The 26,973-nt window shown below is 35.7% G+C and overlaps 2 protein-coding genes across 3 annotated transcripts; one reads left to right on the forward strand and one right to left on the reverse strand.

The window, feature by feature from the left end:
- Positions 1–5,052: 5,052 nt before the first annotated feature.
- Positions 5,053–17,327, reverse strand: LOC144973430 (small COPII coat GTPase SAR1B-like). 2 transcript variants are annotated; one of them, XM_078915883.1, is made up of 7 exons: positions 17,218–17,327; positions 16,380–16,436; positions 13,938–14,057; positions 12,629–12,694; positions 11,913–12,016; positions 9,660–9,791; positions 5,053–8,601 (listed from the first exon to the last, which is right to left on the reverse strand). In XM_078915883.1, exons 2-7 carry the CDS (start codon positions 16,420–16,422, stop codon positions 8,485–8,487), a joined length of 582 nt encoding a protein of 193 aa, XP_078772009.1. In that variant the 5' UTR covers positions 16,423–16,436; positions 17,218–17,327; the 3' UTR covers positions 5,053–8,484. The 2 variants fall into 2 exon arrangements, with proteins under 2 accessions (XP_078772009.1, XP_078772010.1); XM_078915884.1 differs by lacking the exon at positions 17,218–17,327 and adding an exon at positions 16,919–17,031 and having other exon boundaries at positions 8,346–8,601.
- A 116-nt stretch (positions 17,328–17,443) lies between these two features.
- On the forward strand, positions 17,444–23,294 carry LOC144973431 (small ribosomal subunit protein uS3m-like). The gene is made up of 3 exons (XM_078915885.1): positions 17,444–17,625; positions 21,125–21,323; positions 22,766–23,294. Exons 1-3 carry the CDS (start codon positions 17,605–17,607, stop codon positions 23,056–23,058), a joined length of 513 nt encoding a protein of 170 aa, XP_078772011.1. The 5' UTR covers positions 17,444–17,604; the 3' UTR covers positions 23,059–23,294.
- Positions 23,295–26,973: the final 3,679 nt, after the last annotated feature.

Consider the following 26,973-nt stretch of genomic DNA (forward strand, 5'->3'; position numbering starts at 1 on the left):
GGGGGGGGGGTGGGTTGACCCACAAACGATCGAGGTGTTGGGCTTCGGGTAGACCATGATACGAAATCAAAGAGAAAAGGCCGCTGGCACTTGGATGGTGGAAATGGTTGGGGGGGGGGGGGGGTAGTGACAATCAGCATGGGATGTATATATTAACATTAATAATATAGGCAATAGATGACCAGGAATGTGTATTGTTTGTATATGTTTGTGTGTGTGTTTGTGTGTGTGTGTGTGTGTGTGTGTGTGTGCGCGCGTGTGTGTGAAAGAGATTACACAAAAATACCTTTCTCGGAAGCTTCCAAATGATTACGTATACGATAAATTTGAAAACCACATTGTTGAATCAGCTTGCAAAAAGGAGAACATTTATCTTTGTTTCACAAAAATAGGTTTAGAAAGAAAAATTTTTTCTAGTAGATTGATTTTGAAAAAAAGATTGCTCAATTTTTTAAATTTAATGATAGTTTCTTTATTTTCCGGTCGGTTTTCTTGATTTATATCTCATTTTTCAATTCTCAATGCGACGAGCACACTGATGTATCTCGTGTGATTCAACAGCGTTGTTTGTTTTTTTTTAAATATATATATACTGAGAGTCCTCACTAATTAATTCCTGAGCGTTGAGATGGTGACGCAACTATTACATACAAGACCTTGCAGTCGAGTCGGCAGGGCTTTTGGGTTACACAACCACTATTTACCCATCGGTCAGCGGTACTCTTTGGTGTATACAACACTCGCCGCCTTTACGCAAAGCCGCCTGCCCATAAATCAAGAGATGGTCTCCTAACTGTTCACAAGCGAACTGTCAAACGAGCAATCGATGATTGGATAAGAATCTCAAGATCTCATATAATAAGGTAAGTTTTGGAGAGGTGATATCCCCCCACCCGTCATCGGACAGAACTTTCATTGCGTTATATCATATAAGCTCCGCCTCCTCTTTCTATTCCGGAGTGACGAGATTAGACGAGAGGACGCAAGAAAAAACTGATCACGTGATCGGTAAGTCGTTCGTTCGGTGAGCAACTATAACTCGGTATTAATAGTGATACAGTACTCGCGGATTCCAGCAAGCCGAATTCCAGCACGCTCTGTAATACGGCTCATTGGAGCTGGATGACCAAATTCTCTCTCTCTCTCTCTCTCTCTCTCTCTCTCTCTCTCTCTCTCTCTCTCTCTCTCTCTATCTCTCTATCTATCTATCTATCTCTCTGCGGGCTAGTGGTATGACATAGTTGAGTCCTTGAAAAAGCTCTTTATTCACATTCATTTCACCTATCGAATCAAATCAAGGGAAGCAACCCAGTTATAAATATAAATTGAATATTTGCTTATGAGTTTTGTCCCTATAATTTCATGGTTCAAAACATGAATAGCCACAGCAAGGATATTTATTATTACGCAATGTGGCCAAAACAGCCGGAGAATTATTTGGTCAATGTGGCCACCATATGCTCAGGATTATTTGGGCAATACTATTATGTATAGATAGAATGAAGTTGACGTCACACCGGTCTTTGTTATTGTCTTTTGCCATCCGCGTTTATGAATAATTCTCACTTAACTGAATTAACCAGACTATAAACGTTTAAGGCTACACATAGTTAAGTGTGTTGGTTCGTTATACTTCCCAAGGGCAATGTTGTGAGCTTCTTAGCCAAGCTATATATAGATTGAGTGGGGTTCCTGATAGCTCAGTTGGTAGAGCACTCGCTTCAAATGCAAAGGGACCGAAGTCGATCCTGGGTGCAGTCGATTTTTTTTCTGATCCCCCTGTCTTTCCAGCAGTGAATGGGTAGCTGGGTCTGTTAGATATGATGAAAAGTACTTTGTGATAGACTAGCGTCCTATCTAAAGGGTAGCAAGCAATTGCTATTATCCATTTCACGCTAAAGAAACTGGGATTAACTCCGGATCCATGGGCTTCATGGCCCTGAAGGACTTTTTAAAATATAGATTGAAAATGTTTGTTTTTAAGGGTTTTTCGGCGCTTGCGACACATTTAGGTCATTTCAACGGCAGTAAAGAGACACAAAATGGGATAATCACCAGCACCAGTAAAACGGATGACGATATTAGAAGTTAAAAGCACAAAAGAAAAACTAAGACAAAGCGGACAGGTTGAAATAGGGAACAAAAGTTGTTTTTGTTTTTAAGGGTTTTATCGCGCTTGCAACACATTTAGGTCATATCAGCGGCAGTAAAAAGGAAGAAAATGGAATAGTGAAAAGATTCTAGATTTACAATTAAAAGGCGTTGAGGAAAAGGTAAGACAGAGGGGAATGGTTCAAATAGGGAACATATGTAGAGTCCAAGAGCATACTATTAATGTACTTAGTTTGAGATCACCTAAATGTCTCATCCAGACAGCAGCGCAATATCCACTAAGAGGAATACACTCAAATGCTTACATTATACATTCAAAATAACAAATACATAAGAGAGAGATGATTTCTACAAGGAAATAATATAATCTCCCAAAACAATAACTATGCATTTGACTATTTCCCTCCCAGACAAGCACTATGGCCAGGGCAAAACCAATAATCTCATTCCAAGACAAAGACAGAAAGCAAATTGGAAAACAGATATATAAGGGGAAAGAAGACACAGTAAGTGATGCAGTGATTGGGTATGTTTGTTTTTAAGGGTTTTACGGCGCTTGCAACACATTTAGGTTATATCAGCGCCAGTAAAAAGGAAGAAAATGGGATAGTAAAAAGTTCTAGAATTACAATTAAAGCACCCAAGAGAGATTGTTTTTGTTTTTAAGGGTTTTACGGCGCTTGCAACACATTTAGGTCATATCAGTGCCAGTAAAAAGGAAGAAAATGGGATAGTAAAAAGTTCTAGAAATACAATTAAAGCACCCAAGATAAAGTAAGACAAAGGGGAACTGAGAACAAATAGGGATCAGATGTAGAATCCAAGAGCATACCACCATGTACTTAATTTGAGATCACCTATAAGTCTCATCTGGACACAAGCACACAATCCAGCAAAGAGGAATACACTCAAATGCTTACATTATACATTCAAAATAAATCTAATAATAATACATAACAGAGAGATGATTTACAAGAAAAAATATCATCTCCCAAAACAATAACTATGCATTTGACTGCTTCCCTCCCAGCTAGGATTCCGGCCAGTGCCAGGACAAAACCAAGTAATCTCATTCCGAGACAAAGACAGAAAGCATGTTGGAAAACAGATATAAGGGGATAGAAGACACAGTATGTACCTCCCTGCCCGCTATGGGAGGTCAGGATCCCCACCCAGCACCCAAGAGAGAGTAAGACAAAGGGGAATTGGGAACAAATAGGGATCAGATGTAGATTCCAAGAGCATACCATCAATGTACTTAGCTTGAGATCACCTATAAGTCTCATTCGGACACAAGCACAAAATCCAACAAGGAGGAACACACTCAAATGCTTACATCATACATTAAATATAAATATAATAATACATAACAGAGAGATGATTTACAAGGAAAAAAATATCATCTCTCAAAACAATAACTATGCATTTGACTGTTTCCCTCCCAGCCAGGACTCGGGCCAGGGCCAGGACAAAACCAAGTAATCTCATTCCAAGACAAAGACAGAAAGCATGTTGGAAAACAGATATAAGGGGATAGAAGACACAATATGTACCCCCCTGCCCGCTATGGGAGGTCAGGATCCCCACCCAGAGTGATTGGGTAGCTGGGTTTGTTAGATCTTTCGGAAAGTACTTAAGTTAGACTAGCATCCGATCCAAAGGATAGCATGTAATTACTATTGTCCATTCACGCTATAGAAACGGAGACAACCACTGGCTCCATGGTTCTGGAGGTCTTCTTTAAATTGTAGATGATCATACCCGTGTTTCCAAATCACAAAATATAAACTATAGTAATGAGTAAGGTAATAATGTTTGTTTTTTTGTTTTGTTTTTAAGGGTTTTACGGCGCTTGCAATACATATAGGTCATATCAGCGCCAGTAAAAAGGAAGAAAATGGGATAAATAAAAGTTCTAGAATTACAATTAAAGCACCCAAGAAAAGGTAAGACAAAGGGAAATTGGTTCAAATAGGAAACAGATGTAGATTCCAAGAGCACACTATCAGTGTACTCAGTATGAGATCACCTAAATGTCTCATCCAGACACAAGCACTGGTCCCCACTAAGAGGAATACACTCAAATGTTTACAAATCATATATAATATGTAAACAAAACATAGTACAGTGCGTAACAGAGAGATGATTTACAAGGAAAAAAATATCATCTCCCAAAACTAACACATTTAACTGTTTCCCTCTCAGACAGGGTATCAGGCCAAAACCAAGTAATCTAATTCCAAGACAAAGACAGAAAGCAAGTTGGAAAACAGATATAGGGGGACACAGCAGGTACCTCCCTGCCCACTATGGGAGGTCAGGAATCCCACCCAGATTAAGATAATAAAGACAAAGGATGACATGGTTATTTCTTTATTCAAATTCTGTTATAAGCTTTAACAATGTTTAAATCATAGCAAGACTGAACTAATTCCTAAAGGGGGGGGGACAATGCACACAAGAATCTAAAACTGAAATAAACTAAAATTATTCCTATCTTACAAAGTCAAGGATAGAAACAAATAATCTGATCAGGAAGAACGATAAAATTCAATGTGTATGGAACAACTAACAACACCACTTACAGTTCAATGATTCGTGGAGTCTGAAAATTACCCGACTTTCTAAAGTTCCAACTATGATGAACACAAACAAAAAATCCCCCTAAACATCTGCTCTAAATACCATCATATATATATATATATATATATATATATATATATATATATATATATATATATATATATATATATATATATATATATATATATATATATATATATTACTAATATTTCGTTGTTAACAGTTTTATATTTGACCGTTTTGACCAAAACACTTTTACATCACACATCAATAGTATTAAACGATTCCCAACTAGTCAAATATTGTTTTAACAAAGAGTCTCCCAACAATTTTTTTCTATTTTTGGACAAGTTTGGGATTAATATGATAGATTGAGGTATATACTCCCCAGTCCTTTCTCCTCCTCGCCTAACTGTGATCTACACAAGAAATTAATGAAATCATAATATTTGTTGTAATGATAATGAAATTAATAACAATAAAGAAAACAATACATTTTGCAGCAAATTAAAAAAACAAAAACAATACACTATGACCTTCACATATACTGACGAGTTTAAATACATCCTGTTTTGACAAAGCCATTTTAAAGATTATTCCTCGATATGATATTATTCAAAGGAAAAAAAAAAAACCCCTTCAATGTCTTTTAGAATTTTATCAACACAAAGTGCCGAAAATATTAGGAAACACAAGAAGAAAATGGATAAATGAAAATTATTTGTGACACAACTAGTATACCAACAGCCTTAGTTTTTGACTAACCAACCTTGCTTACTCCATTAAAAGGGAAAATATCATCATCGCAACTGTAGTCTATTTATTATTCTTTTAAATTTTAGAACAATCACTTACCAGAAAGCGATAATATAAATGTGAAGCAATAATGATAACAAATAAATAAAATAATTATTAAGAATCTGACACAACTAGCATAACAATACATTGGCGGAGTATAATGGCAAAAACACATAACTGGCAAATATTCCGTCTTGGTACAAATCCTAGCTCTCAGTTTAATCAACTTCCGCGTCGCACACACCTTTCCAAATATATCCAAACTCTAAACCCCCTTGTTTAAAAATTAATGTTATGATAAAAAAAAAAAAAAACAAAGAAAAAAAAAAGGAGTCTTGCTAAAATGTAATCGGAAACGATACTAATTTTTACATTTCAAACATATTTATATATATATATGAATTTACATAATGGGTGTTACTGTTACAGGCAAGGCGTAACGACAATAGGATTAAAGATGTCAACCAGAATTGAAGAGATCACAGTTTTCTTTCTCTCTCTCGTATTTTGATTGCATGATATACAAACACACTCCCTACTAGACAGGCCTAAATTAAAAGAAGCAGAAGATGAGTACATTCTTGACAAGAAAGCTTTAAAAAAAAAAAAAATTTCCACCACACTAAACTTACTAAAGGGAAGGTGATAATAAAAAGGCTTTGGGATGGAAACAAGAAAACAATGAATGTTTCGGGTGCAAATTCCTCATCAGCAACACAATAAAAAATGAATGGAGACAATGTTCCTTGTTTATATTTGTATTCATGTCGAGGGGTTTGCATCCGAAAAGTCTATTGTTTGTACCCGGAACCTTTCCATTTCCACGTTTTTGTGAGTACTCTTACAATCCCAGGCTTCGGGCAGCCCCCATCGCTCAATACCAAAGTCAGCAGTGTTGTGACAAGATAATGACAATGTTTCATAAATACACATAAAACCTTCCATTTGGCACAAACACATAACAATACAACAGAAAACGATTGGCATTGGCAAACAACTGTGGGCTTAATAAATACACTTTGATATATTACCCCCATTCGTACTAATGAAAAAAAAAAAAAAAAAAAGGAATGGCAAAGATAATAATTTAAAAAAAAAGAGCTCCAGGACCATTGCTGAGTGTTATGTCTGGAAAAAACAAACAAAAAAAACCATTGTTAAGCCTCTCCCATAATATTTTATTCAGTTTGTGTCCACCAGACACACTTCAAAGCTAAAATATTGTCAATTTAAAACCTTCCAATGCATTTTCGGGAAATGGATATCAAATATCGATTGAAATATATACATCGAAACTAACTCATGTGTAATATAGAAAAATATACACCATTCATGAGTGGCAGATATCGACATTGGACCAATCCAAATAATGTTGTAGTATTCTCAAGACTGATTACTGGTCAATAACAAGCGGCCCATCCCCCGTAAATGATAAAACAAATCCAGACCATAAATTGAAAACTGTAACTAGTCAAAATATACTTTTAAGATCTTACATCATCACAACATCATTATATCTGACAAAATAGAACTTGTATAATTACACCATCCTAACAATACAATTCCCCATTCCACCCATTTCTTCTATCACCTCTAGCACCTTTCAATCCTTCAATCCAAATCCATTCAAAATCTCTTAATCATATCAACTATCATCATAACCATGAAAGACATTGATGAAATTTGATTTGACGTTTACCAATTCGCCTCGAAATTGCTGGCACGATTAAGACCTACAAGTTTTGCAAGAGCTGGTCATCGCCAGAAAACATGGAGCATGGGTGCAAGTAGGTTAGGCCAAAATTGCCTGAAATCCATGCCCCACAAATCCAAAAAGCCTGAAGCTCATATTGAAATGTGACCCATTGCCTCAAAATGGAATAATGTTGAGATGAACTAAATGCTGGAAATAAATTAAAATCCATCTCAAAATGCTGGAAATCTTGCACCCATGCACAGAGTCAATCAACTTCGAAGTCACAATATACTATGCCATCACAATACTTCCAGGTTTGTTGCCATTCTTCAATAACCCCCCCCCCCCCCCCCAAAAAAAAAAAACAAAACAAAAAAACAACAATGTCAAATGACAAACAAATAAGTCAACCCCCCCCCCCCCCCTCCCTCCCCCAAATAAACCAAACAAGACAACATACAAACACCCACACAGTATGACTGTAGTACAAGACATCAAAACTACTTAAACATAATTGCACTTATAAGTTGAAAGAAAAATCCAAGCGCATATATGTATCAATCATCCACCCCCAACCCCTGTTCAAAAGAAAATTTAAATGAAAAGATCATGCAATCCGTCCACTGCTTTAAAACGAAATATTTTGCATATGAAGAAAAAAAGTTTTTAAAAAATAAACTAGATTCAAGAGCAAGTAACAAAGAGGAACCACACTGAATTAGTCGAATAAATGATCCAAAAAAAAAACAGTACAATCCACAATATTTGTTGTTTTATCTCTTTTCAAACAAGAAAAAAAATAAAAAAAAATAAAATAAACAAACACAAAAATAAACAGGAAAGAACAGATGAAATTTAGTAACAGTCACGTGTTTTCCAGTCACAATTTGCGTTAACTAAGTCACCACTCCTCCTTTGAAATCTGATCATCGCAAGAATCATCACATTCACCAAATTCAAACCATACACAAGTATACAGCGAAAGTTTCCGGGATGTTGTACAAAGAGTATCAGCGGTAGAGATATCCGTTTTTAAAAAAGAATCAACAGCAATTAAAATGCTGGCATTCCTCCACAAAATTAAATTAAGTTGTTAAAAAAAGAAAAAGGGCAGATGACCGTCTGTCACGATTTTAACTCTTTCACTTGCACACTCACTTACAATATCCTGAAAAGACGCTGTGTTCTCTGTCTAGCTCACTCACTCAACTGCACAATCATTCTCTCACATTCTCTCTCCTCACATACACACACACACAAACACGCATCAAGTCTAAACCACACCATCGCCATTATCAATTGATGTACTGGGCCAACCACCGGAAGCCTTCACCATAACCCTGTCTTTTCAACACACTGCACATGAACAACTCCATGGGACGTCCTGGAAGATCATTTCTCGACACAGTGCCCTGAGTAAAAACAAAAAGAGAAAACAATTTATAATAATAATAGTAATAAAATAATAAATTGCACTTATATAGCGCATCTTCCCATTGGAGTACTCTATGCGCTTTACAATAAAATCTCGAGAATAAAAAGAAACATGAAAACATGACACAAATATTAGCAACAGGTCTATACATATATGCAAGTAAATATATAATTATAAAACTACAATGAATAATGTGTCACATAACAAGGACATTAATAGATAAGGTCAATAGTCTTTTCACACAAGACTTGAATTGTGTCATAAAGTTTACACACTTTTCAAGACAATGAAAGAGTTGATCGGAGAATTAATCACAGACGTAAAACTGATTGAGTCCATTAAATTATTCTGATAAATGGTTCCAAATGAATCTAGACGTCATATATTATTTATCATTGTTTTTTTAACATTTATGAAATTAATAATATATCAGATTAAGGGGCTATGAAATGATAACCAGATTTTGGAACCCTGGAAATTTTATGTAAAAAAAAATTAAAAAAAAAAAAAAAAAATTTGTATGCATGATATTAACATGCATATGCTTATAATTGCTGTCGTAGCAAGCCAATAGAACTGTTGATTGTAAATGGAATGAACGAAACTGAATATAGCGGCTTTGAAAAAAAAACAAAAATAAACACCAGACAAGGAATGCTTTGGGCTCAAAACCCTTCTGCAGTCAATAACAAAAACAATACCTAAATTCCAAATACTTTTCGGCCGTACATCTGGAATTTAAGTGATGTATTAATGCCTTTGTTGTTAATGTTATTGGCTGATGAAGGAGTTTGATCCATAAACAATCTGTGTTAAATAATTTGTTCTTTTTCAAAGCTGTCATAGTCATTTTTTTTCATTACTCGCTACCGCTGTTGTGCACTTGAATTAAACTGTAGACTGATCCTCAGACACAGAAGCTACTACACGACCATACTGAACAAGACACAGTTGAAAGAAATAAGCAATGAATAAAATAATTTATCTAATGAATAAAATAATGTATCCGATTACTTGCAAATGACAAAAACTTACTTTTCCTGTTGTGAGATTGTGAAGCCCAAACAAATGTCTAATTTCATCTTCGCTAGCTGCCCCTGGTATGTCAATCTTGTTCCCTAATATCAAAACTGGAGCATTGGCTACCTGTTCATCTGTCAATAAACTCTGAAGAAAAAAGAAAAAAAAGAAAAATAAGACAAACCTTATTTTAAATCCTAAAACAATTCAACAGTACACTGCTGTAACCCAAGATTGGAATGTATAAACTACAAGTGCACAGATGAGATATTAAAAAACAAAACAAAACACTGATAATAAACAAAAACATTGAGAATAATGTCTTCTTTTACAAATTTGATGGAGATTACCGATATAAATCATTCAATTTTTCAAAAACTGACCATTGACCTTTTGAGTCTTTTATTATCTTTAAATACATAGGATGCATCCACAAAGGAATAAACTGAATTGTTTGAAATGGCTTCAGTAGTTGGATTAATCGAGAGAAGATAAATTACACAATACAATATACAGATGATCAATTTATATGAACTGAATGACTAAAAAGATATTTAACTTTCCTGGAAATCTGTATTGTAGTGAAAATGCTTTTGATTTTATATAACACTTGTTTCGTTTGTTTTCTAGGGTTTTATGGTGCTTGCAACACATTAAAGTCATATCAGCACGGGATAGTAAAAAAATCTAGAATTAAAATTAAAGTACCCAAGAAAAGGGACGAAAGGGGAATTGGTTCAAATATGAAACAAATGTAGATTCCAAGAGCACATTATCAAAGTACTTAGTTTGAGATCACCTAAAAGTCTCATCCAGACACAAGCACAGGTCTCAACTAAGAGGAATACATTCAAATGTTTACAAATCATATATCATATGTAAACAAAACATAATATAGTGCATAACAGAGAGATGATTTACAAAATAAAATATCATCTCCCAAAACTGTAACTCAGGCCTGTAAATGGAACAAATTGACGGAACCTTTTGAACACGCGAAAATAGACACAACAGGACAAAAATATAGACACAACACAGATATGACACGTCAACTGACTAGTCAAATCATGTCACTTTCCCCTACTTATTTATAACGAGGTCCTTATTTTATGGTACCAAAAAAAAAAAAAAAAATCCCAATTATTTGAGGGCCCAGGTCTGAGTTAGTTGTAAAATGAAAGGAAGAGAACAATTCCTACCCTTTTGAAGGATGTGTATCTCGTGCTTGACACGGGAAGCTGCGTATCTTCGCTCCTTTTTGTGTTAAATGTTTACGCTGATTCTTTCGTTTAATAGGATTAATTCTTAAAGAAGAAGAAGAAGAAGAAGAAGAAGAAGAAGAAGAAGAAGAAGAAGAAGAAGAAGAAGAAGAAGAAGAAGAAGAAGAAGAAGAAGAAGAAAAAGAAGAAGAAGAAAAAAGAAGAAGAGAAGAAGACGACGAAGAAGAAGAAGAGGAGGTGGTACGGTCTTGTGAGAGCTTTCGAAGAAAAATAATTATTTCGCTTTTTTTTTTTTCCGTTTCACATCTGGACGGAACCAATAAAATATAGAGAAAAAGATATGAGAGCCGGAGATATGCATGTGTGACGGTAGCAAAATAGAGAGAAACCTTCCGGTCCGGTTCGACACACTTCTGTGCGTGCGTTATTTACTGACTAGGTGTGTGAGTGAAGACGACTCGCACGAACTTCGCGACCCTCTCTTGATGGCTGTGGCAAAGTAGCCAGACAGTGAATACACCCACGTCCAGCGGAGTGTGAAGGTGGCATGATAATATTATAGCTAACTGATAAACGACAAGTTATGTTTTGTCTTTGATGCGACAAATAACAAGTTTTTTTGCTTTTTTTTTTTTTAAGTCAGCATTTGAAACGGAATAAAATCTCATTTTTTGAGGAACGAAATAAAAGTCTTTTATTTTCTTTTTTTTTATTGGGTCTGTACTTTGACGTTACAAATTTTATTTTTACTATTATTTTTTTTCTTTAAATATTAGCACTTATAGAGAAAAATCGTACTCTCGGAAATCCGACAACAGAGGGAAGATTTACAGGCCTGTCTAACTATACATTTCACTGTTTCCCTCCCAGCTAGGGTATCTGGCCAGGACAAAACCAAGTAATCTCAATCCAAGAAAAAGACAGAAAGCATGTTGGAAAACAGATATTAGAGGATAGACGATACAGTAAGTGCTTCCCTGCCCACTATGGGAGGCTTTTGATTTGATATAACATATGCATAACTATGAAATGAAGATGAAACACTCACATCCAATTCAGCTTTGGCTTCAGCAAATCTGCCTCTATCATGACAGTCAATGAGAAATACAATGCCGTCCACAGCAGGGAAGTAATCTTTCCAAACACGTCGAGCTGGGAAATGAACATTATTTTTGTTTTTCATTACGTTTGCATATCCTTCAGCAGAAAATTATAAAATCTGACAAACACTAATATCATTGTTTACACTAAAATATGCAGTTATGTGGTCTTGTGGTATGACACACACTTTCGGATCGGAAGGTCCTGGGTTCGAGCCTTGCTTGAAGCATGGCTGGTTCCTTGGAAAAGATTCTTTTCTCACATTCTCTCACCATACACAGGTGTAAAATGAGTACGTGGGTGTTAACAGCATTTTCTATGTCCAAAAAAGAATTGCAATATCGCCTAACAGGCGATGTTAAGTGTTGCCGTTGGCTAGGGACCCCTTGTAAACCTTTTGAGCATGTTTAGTGGATATTGCGCTATATTAAAGCTCAAGTTTATATAAAAGCTTCAGTTTAAAGTTTAAAAATAAAACAACAGTACAAGTTGAAGAAAACTTTAAATTTTTCAATAATCTTTAATGAAGCTGAAAATTGCAGGACTGAAATCATTCTATTGCAGATAAATTAAAATAAGATCATCAAAATGTATTAAAAAACAAAACAAAAAACGATTGGACAAGCTTCATAAGATAGTGAAAAATCAAGGAATCAAAATTACCTTGTCTGTGACCACCCAGATCAAAAGTTGTGAATCTCATACCACCCATGGATAATTCTTCAGAGGCTGTGTAGTCAAATTAAAAAAAAAAAATTAAGTCAATGTGAAAATATAAGCATACTACCTTTATCATTGTAAAACTGTAATATTGCCTAACAGGTGACATGTCTCGTTCTATATTATGTCAGGTGTTGCTGTTGTCTAGGGACCCCTTGTAAAGCACTTTTAGCATGTTTGGTGGATATTGTACTATAAATATTAGAGTTTCTGTTTTAATCATCATGCTGATGAGCCATTTCATTCAAGTTTACTATGAATGATACACCACACTCTTCACAAAACTGATAAGCTGCAAAAACAATAATTCATTTTCTAACATAAAATCCACTGAGAGCTAAATAAAAAAAAAACTTTCTCGTGGTAAGAATGGCTTCTGCAATGCTCTCTGAATCATTTATGTACTGTAAAGCAAGTACTAATATTCTGTATAATAACTCCCCCCCCTTTCCTAGAAAAGAAAGAAAGAAAAAAAAAGACTGATATTGTGACACTGCAGAAGAAGAAGAAGAAGAAGAAGAAGAAGAAGAAGAAGAAGAAGAAGAAGAAGAAGAAGAAGAAGAAGAAGAAGAAGAAGAAGAAGAAGAAGAAGAAGAAGAAGAAGAAGAAAAACCTAACTAAAAACATTAAATCAACACATCAATTGTTAGTAAATCACCAAATTCAAAATGCAATAGATGCAAAATATGTTCTTTAACTTTAAGTATGTGAACACATGCAAGAACCTTTGTTAATTCGTTATTTTTTTTTTTTCATTCATTTGTAGAAACATTTTCACACATTGTAAATACCATGAAACTTTAAAAGATCCTTCTTGATAAGCCCATTCATATTGCTGAAACTGTCAGAAAGACCCTCTTACTCAAGTACAATATAAAAAACTACCAGATTTTGACATTTATAAGAATCATTTTAAATATTTCATACATCTCTGCATAAATAGATTTTACAACTGTGGTAGTTGGTGGTAGTTGACTATCAATTCCAAGCTTTTCTGAGTTCTTCAAACTTTAAATTCGTTACACCATTCAAAATGTATAGCCAGGCTTTTGGCAAAATAAAAGCCAAAATCAATAGTTCCCAATGTTCCTAAATTTTAACAAAGCAAACTAGATCCTTTATTTTTTATATAGAAATACTAAGACTCAATTCTTTCCCAAAACTGTTATCAAAATAAAATAAAAGTAAAAGAATTACAAATCAATTAAGGATAAGTTAGTATCTAAAAATTAATGTTGTGTCATGAACTCACTTGGATGTAAAGTGGGAACATGCTGAGCCATTCTGTCATCTTTAAGTCTATGTAGAAGGGTGGTTTTGCCGGCATTGTCAAGGCCAAGGAAGACTAATTTACCAGACTTCTTCCACAATCCTGGGAAAAACAGTGTTAAAACAAGTCACAACCAAAATAACCGCCATGCAGGTTTGAATTAATACAAACATTCCTGGCATACTCTGGATGCAGAGCTTGAAAAATGTTCATGCTTGTCTCAGGATTCATTTGTATGGCCGGCCATCCAACAGCTGCAAAGGAAAGACTGACAACTGCACATAACACTCAAATCTCTGCTGATGTAAGCAATCCTGTCTTCATGATGCAGTACACTTACTTGGGTGCAGAGTGGGGACTGGTTGAATCACATGACCCTCTTTAAGCATACCCAGAAGAGTTGTTTTCCCAGCATTATCAAGACCTAACAGCATAAGTTTTCCATTCTTTCGACCAAATCCTTTAAAATTGAGTAAAATCAGGTCAAGGTCTTGAAAAAAAAAAAAGACACTTTCATAATACATACAAATTTTATTTTTAAAGTTTAAAATTCAATGGCTTGACAGCCTACATAAGTACAAACTTCATTTCTCCTTAGTTGAACTCAGCAAGTAATCACTTGTATAAAAAGTGAACACCACAAAACCATCATCCCAAAAACCTTTAGCAGTATAATAGGTTGAAAACCTTTTTGTGGTGCCCAAAGCGAAACTTGAATCAAGGACCTAATGGTCCGATGGTAAGTATCATACAACAAGAGAACAATGATAACAATCTCTCTGATATTTAAAAATACAAAATTTATAATATATCCAATAAAAAAAAAAAAAAAAAAAAAAATATGCCAACCTTTAACATGACAAACAAATAAAGTTTAGCCAAATAAAGGATTTAAAAAAAGAATCAATTAACAACATACCAACATCTCCTTTAAAAAGGAGAAAAAAGTATTATTGAATTCAAGTTGGAAGCTTTCTAGTTGATTTTAGTCAGAAAAGAGTGTTTTTAATAACACATATTTACGTTAATTTACATTTTTTAAAACAGTTCTGTATTCTCATCTTTTAAATGTTAATAATAATATGATAGTGATAGAGTATTTTAAAAAAAGATATATATTGCATGCCATGTATAATATGTGCCCTGAGCTATATTGTATGGGACAGGCACTATATAAATAAATTGCATGATTATTATCATGATTAACGGTCCATTTGGCCATGGTACTTCGACAATTAGTTTGTTTGTTTTTAAGGGTTTTACGGCGCTTGCAACACATTAAGGTCATATCAGCGCCAGTAAAAAGGAAGAAAATGGGATAGCAAAAAGTTCTAGAATTACAATTAAAGCACCCAAGAATAAGGCAGACAAAGGAGAATTGGTTCAAATAGGGAACAGATGTAGATTCCAAGAGAACACTATCAGTGTACTTAGTTTGAGATCACTAAAAGTCTCATCCAGACACCAGCACAGGTCTCCACTAAGAGGAATACACTCAAATGTTTACAAATCAAATATAATGCATTAAAAAAACATAATACAGCGCATAACAGAGAGATGATTTACAAGGAAAAAAATATTATCTCCCAAAACTAACTATACATTTGACTGTTTCCCTACCAGTCAGGGTATCCGGCCAGGGCCAGGACAAAACCAAGTAATCTCATTCCAAGACAAAGACAGAAAGCATGTTGGAAAACAGACATAGGGGGATAGAAGACACAATATGTACCTCCCTGCCCACTATGGGAGGTCAGGAACCCCACCCAGTACTTCGACAATTAAACCTCTGACTGACAGATTGAACTTCTTTAATTCTCTCGATTCATATGAATGGAAAATTGAACAATCATGGTGAACTCGAGAGACGTGTGGACGTTTCGGGTTTTGCGTAGTCAAAAATAATGTGAATGAGACTGAAGATGAATGAGAGATGAGAGAATGGCGTTGTTAAAGTGTCTTTAGTGTCTCATAAATTGTGCCAAAACTCCCACATCATCTTTGTAAATTAAATTGAAGCTTATACTCAATTTGATTGTCGTTAAATAGGCCAGCACTATGTAACCTCTGGATTCTTTCAATGCAAATTTTGGTTATGTGGGATGCCAATATTATTGAGATGAGACTACACAATTTCATACTGGAAGGTAACAGTAACAAGAGCTATTCTCATTATGTCTAAACGATAACCAGAGTTACCAATTCAGGAGACAAAAATTTACTGATCTTTTACGTGGACACATCGACAGACCACTATTTGAGCGCTGAAGTCCAATAAAAATCACCAAATTATGTAATTACTTTCTTCCGTAGTGAGTGATTGGAAAATATCCTGAGGGTTTCAAACAACTAAATTATGTAATTACTTGGAAAATGGGTAAGATTATTTTAATCGGTGTATACAAATTATGGGGATAAACTCACCAAAAACACTAAGAATGGATTGAAACCAGTCTAACACAAACATGGTCGATTCTGTTTCTGGAAAGGTATAAAAAGTAAAACATTTTAAGTTTAAATTACATAATATGCTGTTCAAAGTCAAAGCAACTATTTTAAACGTCTGTTCTAATGATGTTAATAGCCCGATATCAAAATGTCCATACCTTGTTTCCCATTGCTTTTTATTAATTTTTCATTACTTGTCTTATTACTGATATTTCCAGCCAGCTGTTGAAAACACTGATTCAATCATAACATTTTTCAAAAAATTTCTTGTGAACTTAGAAAGAGATTCGAATTCGGACCGTTAGCTGGTCTCCTGGTGTTACAGAAAAGCCACTCCGTTCGTTCGTGATGAAAAGAGGGTGGTACAACATAATAACACGATGATGATAGTTTAAGTTTAAAGTTAAAGTCAATAAATATTGACAATGACCTCATAACTCATACTCTGTCATGCGATTCAAATAAATTTAAAAAAAAAAAAAAAAAAAAAAAAAAACGATTGGTAAATTTCAAACCTAATTAATAAATTATCTAAAAATAAATCCGCCGTTCTGTTGATACATCTCGATTATGTAGTCCTTTCAAATAATCCTCATCCTCAACATATTGACTTCTCCAACCGAGATCCAATTTTTCATTCAATCGGAAAGAACACACACAAACAGTCAGTCAGTCAGCAGTCATCACAGTCACAGTCCAAATTCCAAGTGCCAAATGGTAACAGAGTCAAATGAAATGTTTATTTACAACTCAATATATATGAATATAGATTCAATGAAGAAATAAAACGAAGGAAGTCCTATTTAATACGTACCAAAATCAAACCACTACCACAGACTTGTTTTTACAGCTTACAACTAAAATCCTCTTAGGGACGTGTAAACTCAGACAGTAAATTGATAAAATGGCTGAATGAAGAATGACGTAGTTCATAGTTTTGTATTGATTATTTTCATTGGTGCATCGCAACAAATGAACCAATAGGATAAACTGTTGCTTAGACGGAATAATTTTAGACTTTTCTTACCTTAAATTCTCTTATTGTAGAGAGTTACTCGGTCACCTCTGGACTTTCGTTTCTAAACCTAAACAAGATTCGAGTCTTCGATCAAATAAAAAAAAAAAGTATATTATAGGTAGATACCAAAAAGTAAAGTAACCAAGATTTGTCAAAGAGGAATCAAGTTTAACTTGTGGCTGGATGGCACAGCTACTGCATCAAGTAAGACAGATACTAATCGGTCTGGTTTATATTGTTGATCATTGGATGCCATGCCATCATAATCAGAGACAGATCATATCAATATCAATAACAATATCATCATTGCCATTGTCATTGTTGACCATACAAACAACAGGTACTCAACTCACAGTACACAGCACCTCAGATTAAGAACTACCATACAGCATAGCGACAATCCTACTTTCTACCATGATTCAAAAGTGAAAGTGTTGACTGACTGTTTGCAACTGTTGACTTTGACGGACGCTGCCGCAGTGGTGGCGATGGCCCGAATCGGCATTAATCAACGTCTTTTACTTTTACGAAGTGTACACATTTGAAGGTCTGGCATCTGTACCCACTTATGGGCCTAGTTTAACATTGTTGTAATGGACAATATTTTGCGTCATTTTTTAATTTTTTTTTTTTTGTTGAGATTTCCATTACAACAAACAATGAGCCCCATAGCCATAAGGAATTGGGTTATCAGAATCAGACGCACAAATAAGTGAAAGTGCAGACCTGCCTTAGCCTAGTACTACGAAAAATTCGTAGAAATACGAATTTGGGCTCCAGCTACAGAACTGCATTCTCCTCTTTGACTCAATAAATCTTATTGAAAAGTAAAGGAAAGTTTAGTACCTTGGCCTTGACATATGACCATTTTTGGATCATGCTGAGAGCAAATTATTTATTTCTAATGCTATTTAAAGTGGATTTTTCCTTTTTTCCCTTGGGAACTACGAATTTTTGAAATTTCAAGTAATCAGCTCTGTAAGGGCATATCACTCACTCACTCAATTCTCTCTGGGCCTGCTGGCACTTGAGGCAATGCAAGGGGTACTACCGGGGGGGGGGGGGGGGGGGGGACTTTTAAAAAAAAAAGTCTAGTAGGGAGTTTGGGAGGGGAGAGCCTTTAAAAAAAAAAGTTTCCCCCCTCCCAAACCCCCAGAATGATTTTTAAAAAAAAGTTTTTCCCCTCCCAAAACCCCAAAATTATTATTCAGGTCCCCGAGTTTGCGGTAGTACCATGCAAGGGATCTCCACCTGGTCCTGTCAACAGCTATTCTTGGGGCCATCTCGAGGGACTCTCTGTTTTAGGTCCCTCTCTATAGTACATCTCCAAGTCTCCTTGGGGTCCTCGCTTCCTCTTTCCTTGGGGTGTCCATCGCAGAGCCTTTCTTATCAGTGTTTCATCAGGTCTGTGACAGACATGCCCCAACCATTGCCAACCATTCTCCTTTTAATGAGACTCTCCAGAGACTCCACTTCAGCTCTCGCTCTCAGGTCCTCATTTGTGATTGTGTTTGGCCAGAATATCTTGAAGATTCGTCGCAAACATTTGTTTTGGAATACTTCAAGTTTCTGGATGATACTCTCTGTAATCTTCCAACATTCTGATCCATAGACGAAAACGCTCAAGACATTACTTTTTAAAATCTTTATTTTAGTGCTGGAATATAATCCCATTGCTCTCCAAATTTGTTTAAGGGAAGTGAATGTCTGGTAAGGGCACATAGGTCTTGTTTAATTATAAGATTTACACAAATTGGGGTTTTCATTACTCAAACCGTCTGGAACAGTAACTTTTGTGACTGTTGGTGTTGGTTACTCACCATTGATTAATGAAGCTTCAAATTAATTTAGAATCTCTCATACTCATCATACATAGACTCCTAAACATTAGTAGACATTTAAATGTGATTGATAAGAAAAAGAAGGCACATGAATCACAAAATACACCTGACAATAACTCAGCAGACTAGAAATTTTTATTTCGAAATTTATTTTCCATTTAAATATCTGAGACATATCTGTAATGTAATATTAATATCAGTAACATCAATCATTTAGTCAACAAACAAGAGTGACCATCAGAATTGATAGGATTAGGTTTTTCTAGGTTGTGGCTATTCGGACTCAAGTCTTGAATTGAATAGTCTCCCATGGCAGAATAGTTTTTGTGTTATTTTGTTCAAATTTCAATTTATTTTAATTATTGACACTTACATCAAATTGATGCAAATGAAAATAACAATAATAGTAATAGTAGAGTAAATTATCAACTAAACCCGCTTTATTTTATCAGAAAGACAAAATCATAGATCAATTGGAGGTCTAGTTAGAACTTAAAAAGAAAAGAGTTAAAACCCTTCAACAGGAACACAAGTCAGTCAAAGTAACTGTGGTCTGAAGAAAAAACTTTTCTAACAATTTACGTGATGGTCAAATAAAATCAGGACAAAATAATACATATTGCGATAGTGTTAGACAGCAAACAATCTGTCTACAATCCGAATTAGATTTATCAGCTGAGTCAGAATTTCTTTTGAACTCTACTGCTTCTATCAGTTCCACCCCTGCCTACCGCCCACACTGTTTCCACCCCCTCAACCCCCCCCCCCCCCCCCCTCCCACAGCAGATATTCGGACTCGAGTCCAAATTGCCACTTCGTTTTCTTTATGACGAAAAAGATACAGCACATCGATGTTGGTGGGTAAGAAACAAAGGGTAGCGAGCATTTGCTATCGTTCATTTCATGCTATAGAAACTTGGATGAGCTCTGACTCCATGGGGCTCTGGAAGACGACTTTAAAAATGAAATCAAAGGTTTTAGAACTTTTCATTGTGATGAAATCAGGACATCATTGAAATCAAAGTTCAAAGGTTGCAGGATTTTCATCTTATCTACAACTTTTCACACTTTACTAGTAGTATTGGTCTATGTGACAATTTCTTGTCTGTAAGTATACCATATTATATTAACCCTCTCCTTACCAACTTTTGGGAGTTTATCACATTTGTTATGATACGACGAACATTTTTCTTATAAAGATTTATTTTGTACTTTACAAAATTTGAAGAAAAGTTTTTGTTATTATTAAAAGAACTTAATTCTGTTTTGTAAAGCTTGTTTTGCTGCTCAGAATTATGTATCATATGTACTTATTGTTTTTTTTTTAGTTTGAGTATAAAAAAACAAATTTTGTGTTGGTTAAGTATAGCATTTCTGGAAAAGTCCTGAGAGGGGGTTAAAGGATTGTGTGCGAGATAAGATCATTTTTTTATCTATCAAGTACTATGTATGAATTGTCTGACCTAATTCTCAAGAGTTATCTTTTGAATTGTGACGTCACATTATATACATTTTTTTTTGATAATCAGTCTTCAGTGACTAAGTCTGACACTTTGGTATTGTTGTGATAAGAAATAACATGACAATATGCTGTGATCTCTGATTCTAATGAATATTGAATCTGTCACTATCTCCCATTCAGTTGATAATAGTCGAGACAGTACATGATTTAACGTCAATTTAATGCGTCAGTAATTAACTTTTTCTTTTTATCTTCAATGTGATTAAAATGTCATTGAAAGAAACAAATAATCCTCCCTATCCCCCCCCCCCCCCCACCCACACACACGCACAGACACACACGTACAGTGAAACATTTAATTTTTTTAATGTTTTAAATTTTGTTTCTTCTCAATATGTAGACCCGGAGTGCTATCTCATTTTCCTTGAATGTCAACTCTATAGCCTTCCGGGGTTTGTCAACAACAGCTTGTTTAAACAAGAATATTCGATCTGGCGTTCCAAGTACAACTCGGTTCAGATCAAAGTCCTTGACCTATGAGCAGGCTGTGCCCCCAAGTCGAATCAACGTGAGGAAAGGATGGTTATCATGGAACACCTGTAAGACTAATTTACTAATTTAAAAAAAAGAATAGATGTATAAAATTTTAATTTAATGTTAAAACAAGCCCTCCAGAGCCATAGGATCCATGAAGGCAAGAGTTTATCCCAGTTTCTATAATATATGTAGTTACATGTTATATGTGGTGGCTTGCTATTCATTGGAAAGGATGCTATGATTCTAGAAGACACATATATAATCCAATATTTGTGTTGTTGGAGGGTACCTGGTCTCGTCCTCCAACAAAGTCAAGTGACATTGAGCATTGTTTGCATCATGATGGGTGACAATGATCGTAAAAAGTAAAACTCTGGCCTTGACATTTTTACCTCAGGTAAGACGCTTTGCACACATTGTTCCATTCAACTGGAGCACCTATAGGTAGAGACAGATGTTGTGAGAATGCCAGTGCAAGGATGCCTAACTGGTGACTTGTACTGCATGAAAATTATATGTGGTTCCTAACTGCTTGCTGGGGGAATAAATGGTGCATTTTGAAGTGCTTTGGGCCTTGTGAATCCATGCAAAATTTGAATGTTCCTGATAAAGAAGATGGAAACCAGCCGATGCAAACACAAGCGGGCAGAACCTAAAATGGAGCTCCAAAAGGAAAATTGAAAGTGACAGGACCATGTTGCAGATACAAAGCTGTTGTATCCTTGGGTAAGGCATTTAACACACATTACACCACTTGGCTCAAGTGTGAATGAGTACTTAACCATAGGCAGTGACCGGTATTGTATGAGTACTAGTACAAACAAAATGCTGGAAATTTAGTTCCATATGGCCTTCTGGGGAAAAAATTAAACATTGATAAGCGCATACAGTATGGTAAGTAAGGACATGCGCTACATATATAAATGTTTATTTTAATTTATCTAAAGAAGATGGAAACCACTTGGAAAGAACAAGAAAAGACAGTCTAGGATAGAAGATGTAGGTGTCCTGTAGTCAATGGCCTATTATTTTTGTTTATTTATTCATATGTCCATCAGAGTCATTAGGCCCATGGAATTTATCCCGATTTCTGTAGTGTGAAACGGACTATAGCAATTGCTTTCTACCCTTTGGATAAGTAAGATGCTATGTCTATTGCAAAGTATTTTCCACTTTTTCTTAGAGACCCAGCTACCCACTGCTGGGTGGACAGGGGAGGGGGGATGGGGGTCAGAAACAGAATCTTGACTGCCTTCGGGATCGATCTCAGTCCCTTTGCTCTACCAACTCAGCTATCAAGACCCCCTTATTTATTCATGGAGAACATGGAGAAGAATTAAAGAAGCTGATATACAGAGAAGTGATAAGACATGGAACGAGTTTAAAAAGTTAGCTCAGGATAAAGAAGGATGGAAATTGTTTGTCTGTGGCCTATACCCTGACCCAGGGTGAAAAAGGCAATGATGATGTTGATGATGTTTATTTGTATTTTATCTCTTTGTAGCAAATCTTGACGGCGAAGACCGGACTGGTGAGACAACCTTTGAAGATGTGATTATCAGGAAGTTTATAACAGGCACATGGCCGGGGTGTCTGGCCTCGGAGGTGATCGTCAAGCGCAAACACAATCTCATCATCTTGTCCTTTCTGGTGTCCATGGAGAGGCTGGTTCCACGTCAGGTCTACTTTCTCAAGGGCTACTCCGAGGAGCTCCTGTCCCATTGGCTGAAAAGTCCCGTCAAGTTGGAGATTCAAACTGTTATGAGTCGGGACGACACTGTATTCAAAAAGATTTAATGTGTAACGTATGTGTGTTTGTGTGTGTGTGTGTGTGTGTGTGTGTGTGATTAAGAGTATCTGTATGTGTGGGTTGTAGGGATTGGGGTTGTTATGAATGTGTGGGTGTGGGTATCGTGACCAATCATTGAATGGATAACGAGAATGTAAGGTAGTTAGCTTGTATAATGCTCTGTGGTTTTGTTTATTTACTGACTAAACAGGTTGAAATAAAATATTTCTCGAGTTGGCCTTAACTAGAATTTGTTTATCATTTTTATTTTTAGAAAAAAACATCTTTTTTTTTCTTATAAAAATGAACTTTTATATAGATAACGCATTTAACGCATGCTTAATGTGCTTTCACAATGTTTCAGTTATCCCCCCAAGCTAGCCATATGGAATCATATTTCCATTTCATACAGTACCAATCACCTGGTAGGTGTCCTTTTTGTACAAACACTCTTACACTGTCCATCAATGCCAGTGGTCAGATATTCATTGATATTTGGATTGAGTGGGGTAATGTGAATAAAGTGCCTTACCCAAGGACACACCGCCGATACCAAAATTTTCCACAATCTATGTCACTTATTCATTCAATGGTCATGCTTTTCATTGCTTGACTTTTGTGACAAAACGAGACACTGAACCTCTAAACCATCTTGGATTTGACAACTGGTGTTCAGTTCAGTGATTATTTATTTTAATTGCTTCATCGTTGTACAATTGTGTTGTTTTGTACAGTATGTATGTTATGTATTAGTATTAGTGACTGTTACATAGTGGGTAAAGGCACTATCAAGAAAGTAGTGCCTCAGAGCCATCAGGCCCACAGAGCCACAGTTCATCCCTGTTTCTAAATGGACAACACTGGTTACTTGCTACACTTTGGATAGGACGCTTGTCTATTACAAAGTACTCCTGTGGCTGTAATGGGAACACAACAGTGAGCGGCTTTGTGGTCTTGTGATAAAACACTCAACTTCAGACCAGCAAGTCCCTGGCTGGAGTCCTGGTCCTGCTGTTGTACATTTTTATAAATAACAATATTCAAATGGAATGGCAGCTTTCTGGGTGGGGTTCCTGACCTCCCATAACGGGTGGGATTCCTGACCTCCCATAATGGGTGGGGTTCCTGACCTCCCATAGTGGGCAGGGTGGTACTTACTGTGTCCTCTTTCCCCTTATAGCTGTTTTCCAATTTGCTTTCTGTCTTTTGTCTTGGAATGAGATTACTTGGTTTTGTCCTGGCAGGAGTCCATGGCTGGGAGGGAAACAATCAAATGCATAATTATTGTTTTGGAAGATGATATTTTTTTCCATGTAAATCATCTCTCTGTTATGTATTATTATATGTGTTATTTTATTTTGCTTGTATAATGTAAGCATTTAAGTGTATTTCTCCTTGTTGGATCTTCAGCTTGTGTCTGGATGAGACTTTTAGGTGATCTCAAACTTATTACATTGATGTTATGCTCTTGGAATCTACATCTGATCCCGATATGTTCCCAGTTCCCTTTTTTCTTACTTTTTCTTGGGTGCTTTAATTGTAATTCTAGACTTTGACTATCCGATTTTCTTCTTTTTTACTGGCGCCGATATAACCTAAATGTGTTGAAAGCGCCGTAAAACCCTTAAAAACAAACAAAACAGTGTTTTCCTCTTACTCTTAGTCTTAGTGGGATCCTGTCTTGTGTCAGGATGAGACATTTAGGTGATTTCAAACTAAGCACACTGATAGTGTGCTCTTGGAATCTACATCGGTTTTTGTTCCCAGTTCGTCTGTGTCTTACTTTTTCTGGGTGCTTTAATTGTAATTCTAAAATTTTACAATCCCATTTTCTTCTTTTTTACTGGCGCTGATATGACTTTAATGTGTTACAAGCGCTGTAAAACCCTTAAAAAGAAACAAAACAATCTTCCTTTATGACATGCGCCTATGAATATGAACCTATAGGTTCCTGGTTTGAATCCCTATATGGACTGTACTTTCTATCTCTCTCTCTCTCTCTCTACCCCCCCCCCCCCCCATCCCTCTCTCTCCTTAAAACACAACCCACTTCATACAAATTTCTCCCCCCCCCCCCCTCCCCTTCCATTCTCTTCTGTCCTCAAACTACAAATAATTAAATGGTAATTTGACCCCGCTATGTAATTACTGGTAACAAACTAATTGAACCACGATAATCAACAGACCTTGTTTATTTTGTTTTGTTTATAATTTTTTTATGACGTGGACTCATTCACAATAGCATTGGAAGCTGTGACATCGTAACCTGCCTGTAACTGAATATCATTATTATTATAATTAACATTATCATCATCATTATTATTACTTTTTTTTCATTGTAATATGATATTATTTTTATTATTATTATTACTGCATTATTATTATTATTATTATTATTATTATTATTATTATTATTATTATTATTATTATTATATATTATTATTATTATTATTCAGACTCAAGCACGGGTCAGAACCAAGAGGAAACTCTCAAACTCAAATGCTTACAAATGATCTATTCCAAAACAAAAAGCTAGACGCCGGCCAGGGCCTAGGGAAAATCAAGTTAACGCATTCTAAGACATCGACAGAAAGCAATATGGACAAGGAAAACATAGTGGAGTAGGGGGGGGGGGGGGTAAAGACACGCCTATAGTGACCTCTACACCCACCACGGGAGGTCAAAGACCCCACCCTCTTGAGAGGTTTAACGGCGCTTGCATCACACATGGGTCCTTTAAGCGCCAGGGTAAGTAATATGATAGGCTAAGATAAGACGGAGAAGAGAAGTAGGAATATCTATATAAGAAATGTCCCTTTTCATCTAGTCCGAAGCAAAAATTCGCTCTCTGACCTGGATCATTGCCGAAAATGAATATTAAATTCCTAATAATGTCAATATCTCATGCTCATCCATAAATAATTTGCCACATACAGTGACAGTATCGGATTCATACATTATACATACATAATAAATATGAACAAACACATTGACAAATAACAGAAAGATAATTTGCAATATGGACAAAAAAAAAACCCAAATCGCCTCTCATCTCATAATAATGCATGTCAGCTGTGGTCATATCCAATGACATGCTGGGATCTAACCCAGGATGTTCATATAGATACCAGTCGGCTTAGATCCCTGATAGTTTACTACCATAACACACTCCACAAGAGATAGTTACTGCATTCTTGTTTCAATGTCGACAAAGAAACGAAATATAAAATTAAACTAAAATCTAATCCAGGCAAAAACTAGTTTATCTCAGTAAAGGACTACTGATAAGGTATTGTTTTGTCTTGGCGTATGAAATTGGCAGACGAAACAACAAAGTTGGTGTTAATTACGTCAGATGTGATCCCAGGTGGCGAACGAAGTACGTCTACCACAAAGAGGAAGATGATTGAAAAGTTGAAAGACTCACAAGCACCCCCCCCCCTCCCCCACTTTCCAAAAAAAAAAAAGTGGAGACTTTCTTACCGTGAACAGAAATAGATTTCAAGAGCAATCAAGTGTCTCATTTGAAACCGATACATATAGGGAGATAAAGGGTACAGCAAGTACCTCTGCCCACTATGGGAGGTCGGGAGCCCCACCCAGTAAAAAGACAAAAGCAAGTTGGAAAACAGATATAGAAGACTCAGAAAGTGCCTCACTGGCCACAATGGGAAGACAAAAGACTACACTCAGAAATAACAATAGGAATAAAATGTTTAAAAAAACAACAGAAATACACTGTATAAAAATAAAATTGAAGACACTGATTGGGAAATGACTTTTATTATCGTTATCAAGATGAGGTGGCAACATGTCATGACAAAGTTTGACATCATCATCAACATGGTTAGAATTCATTATTCATCATCATTGTTTAAAAAAAATATTAATGATTAAAAAGCACACATGAATACACGTTTCAA

Source organism: Berghia stephanieae, chromosome 5 (assembly GCF_034508935.2).
Source record: "Berghia stephanieae isolate SIO BIC M18660-M18661 chromosome 5, UCSD_Bste_1.3, whole genome shotgun sequence".
NCBI lineage: Eukaryota > Metazoa > Mollusca > Gastropoda > Nudibranchia > Aeolidiidae > Berghia > Berghia stephanieae.

What these genes read in the sequence shown, in the direction of transcription:
- LOC144973430 (XM_078915883.1), bottom strand. Translation starts at nt 16,422, where the DNA reads ATGTTTGTGTTAGACTGGTTTCAATCCATTCTTAGTGTTTTTG. An exon ending in TGTTCCCACTTTACATCCAA is followed by an intron (nt 12,695 to 13,937) that starts GTGAGTTCATGA and finishes TTGACTACACAG; the next exon opens with CCTCTGAAGAATTATCCATG. An exon ending in TCTGGGTGGTCACAGACAAG is followed by an intron (nt 12,017 to 12,628) that starts GTAATTTTGATT and finishes TTCATTTCCCAG; the next exon opens with CTCGACGTGTTTGGAAAGAT.
- LOC144973431 (XM_078915885.1), top strand. Translation starts at nt 17,605, where the DNA reads ATGGCACAGCTACTGCATCAA. An exon ending in TGGCACAGCTACTGCATCAA is followed by an intron (nt 17,626 to 21,124) that starts GTAAGACAGATA and finishes CTCAATATGTAG; the next exon opens with ACCCGGAGTGCTATCTCATT. An exon ending in ATGGTTATCATGGAACACCT is followed by an intron (nt 21,324 to 22,765) that starts GTAAGACTAATT and finishes ATCTCTTTGTAG; the next exon opens with CAAATCTTGACGGCGAAGAC.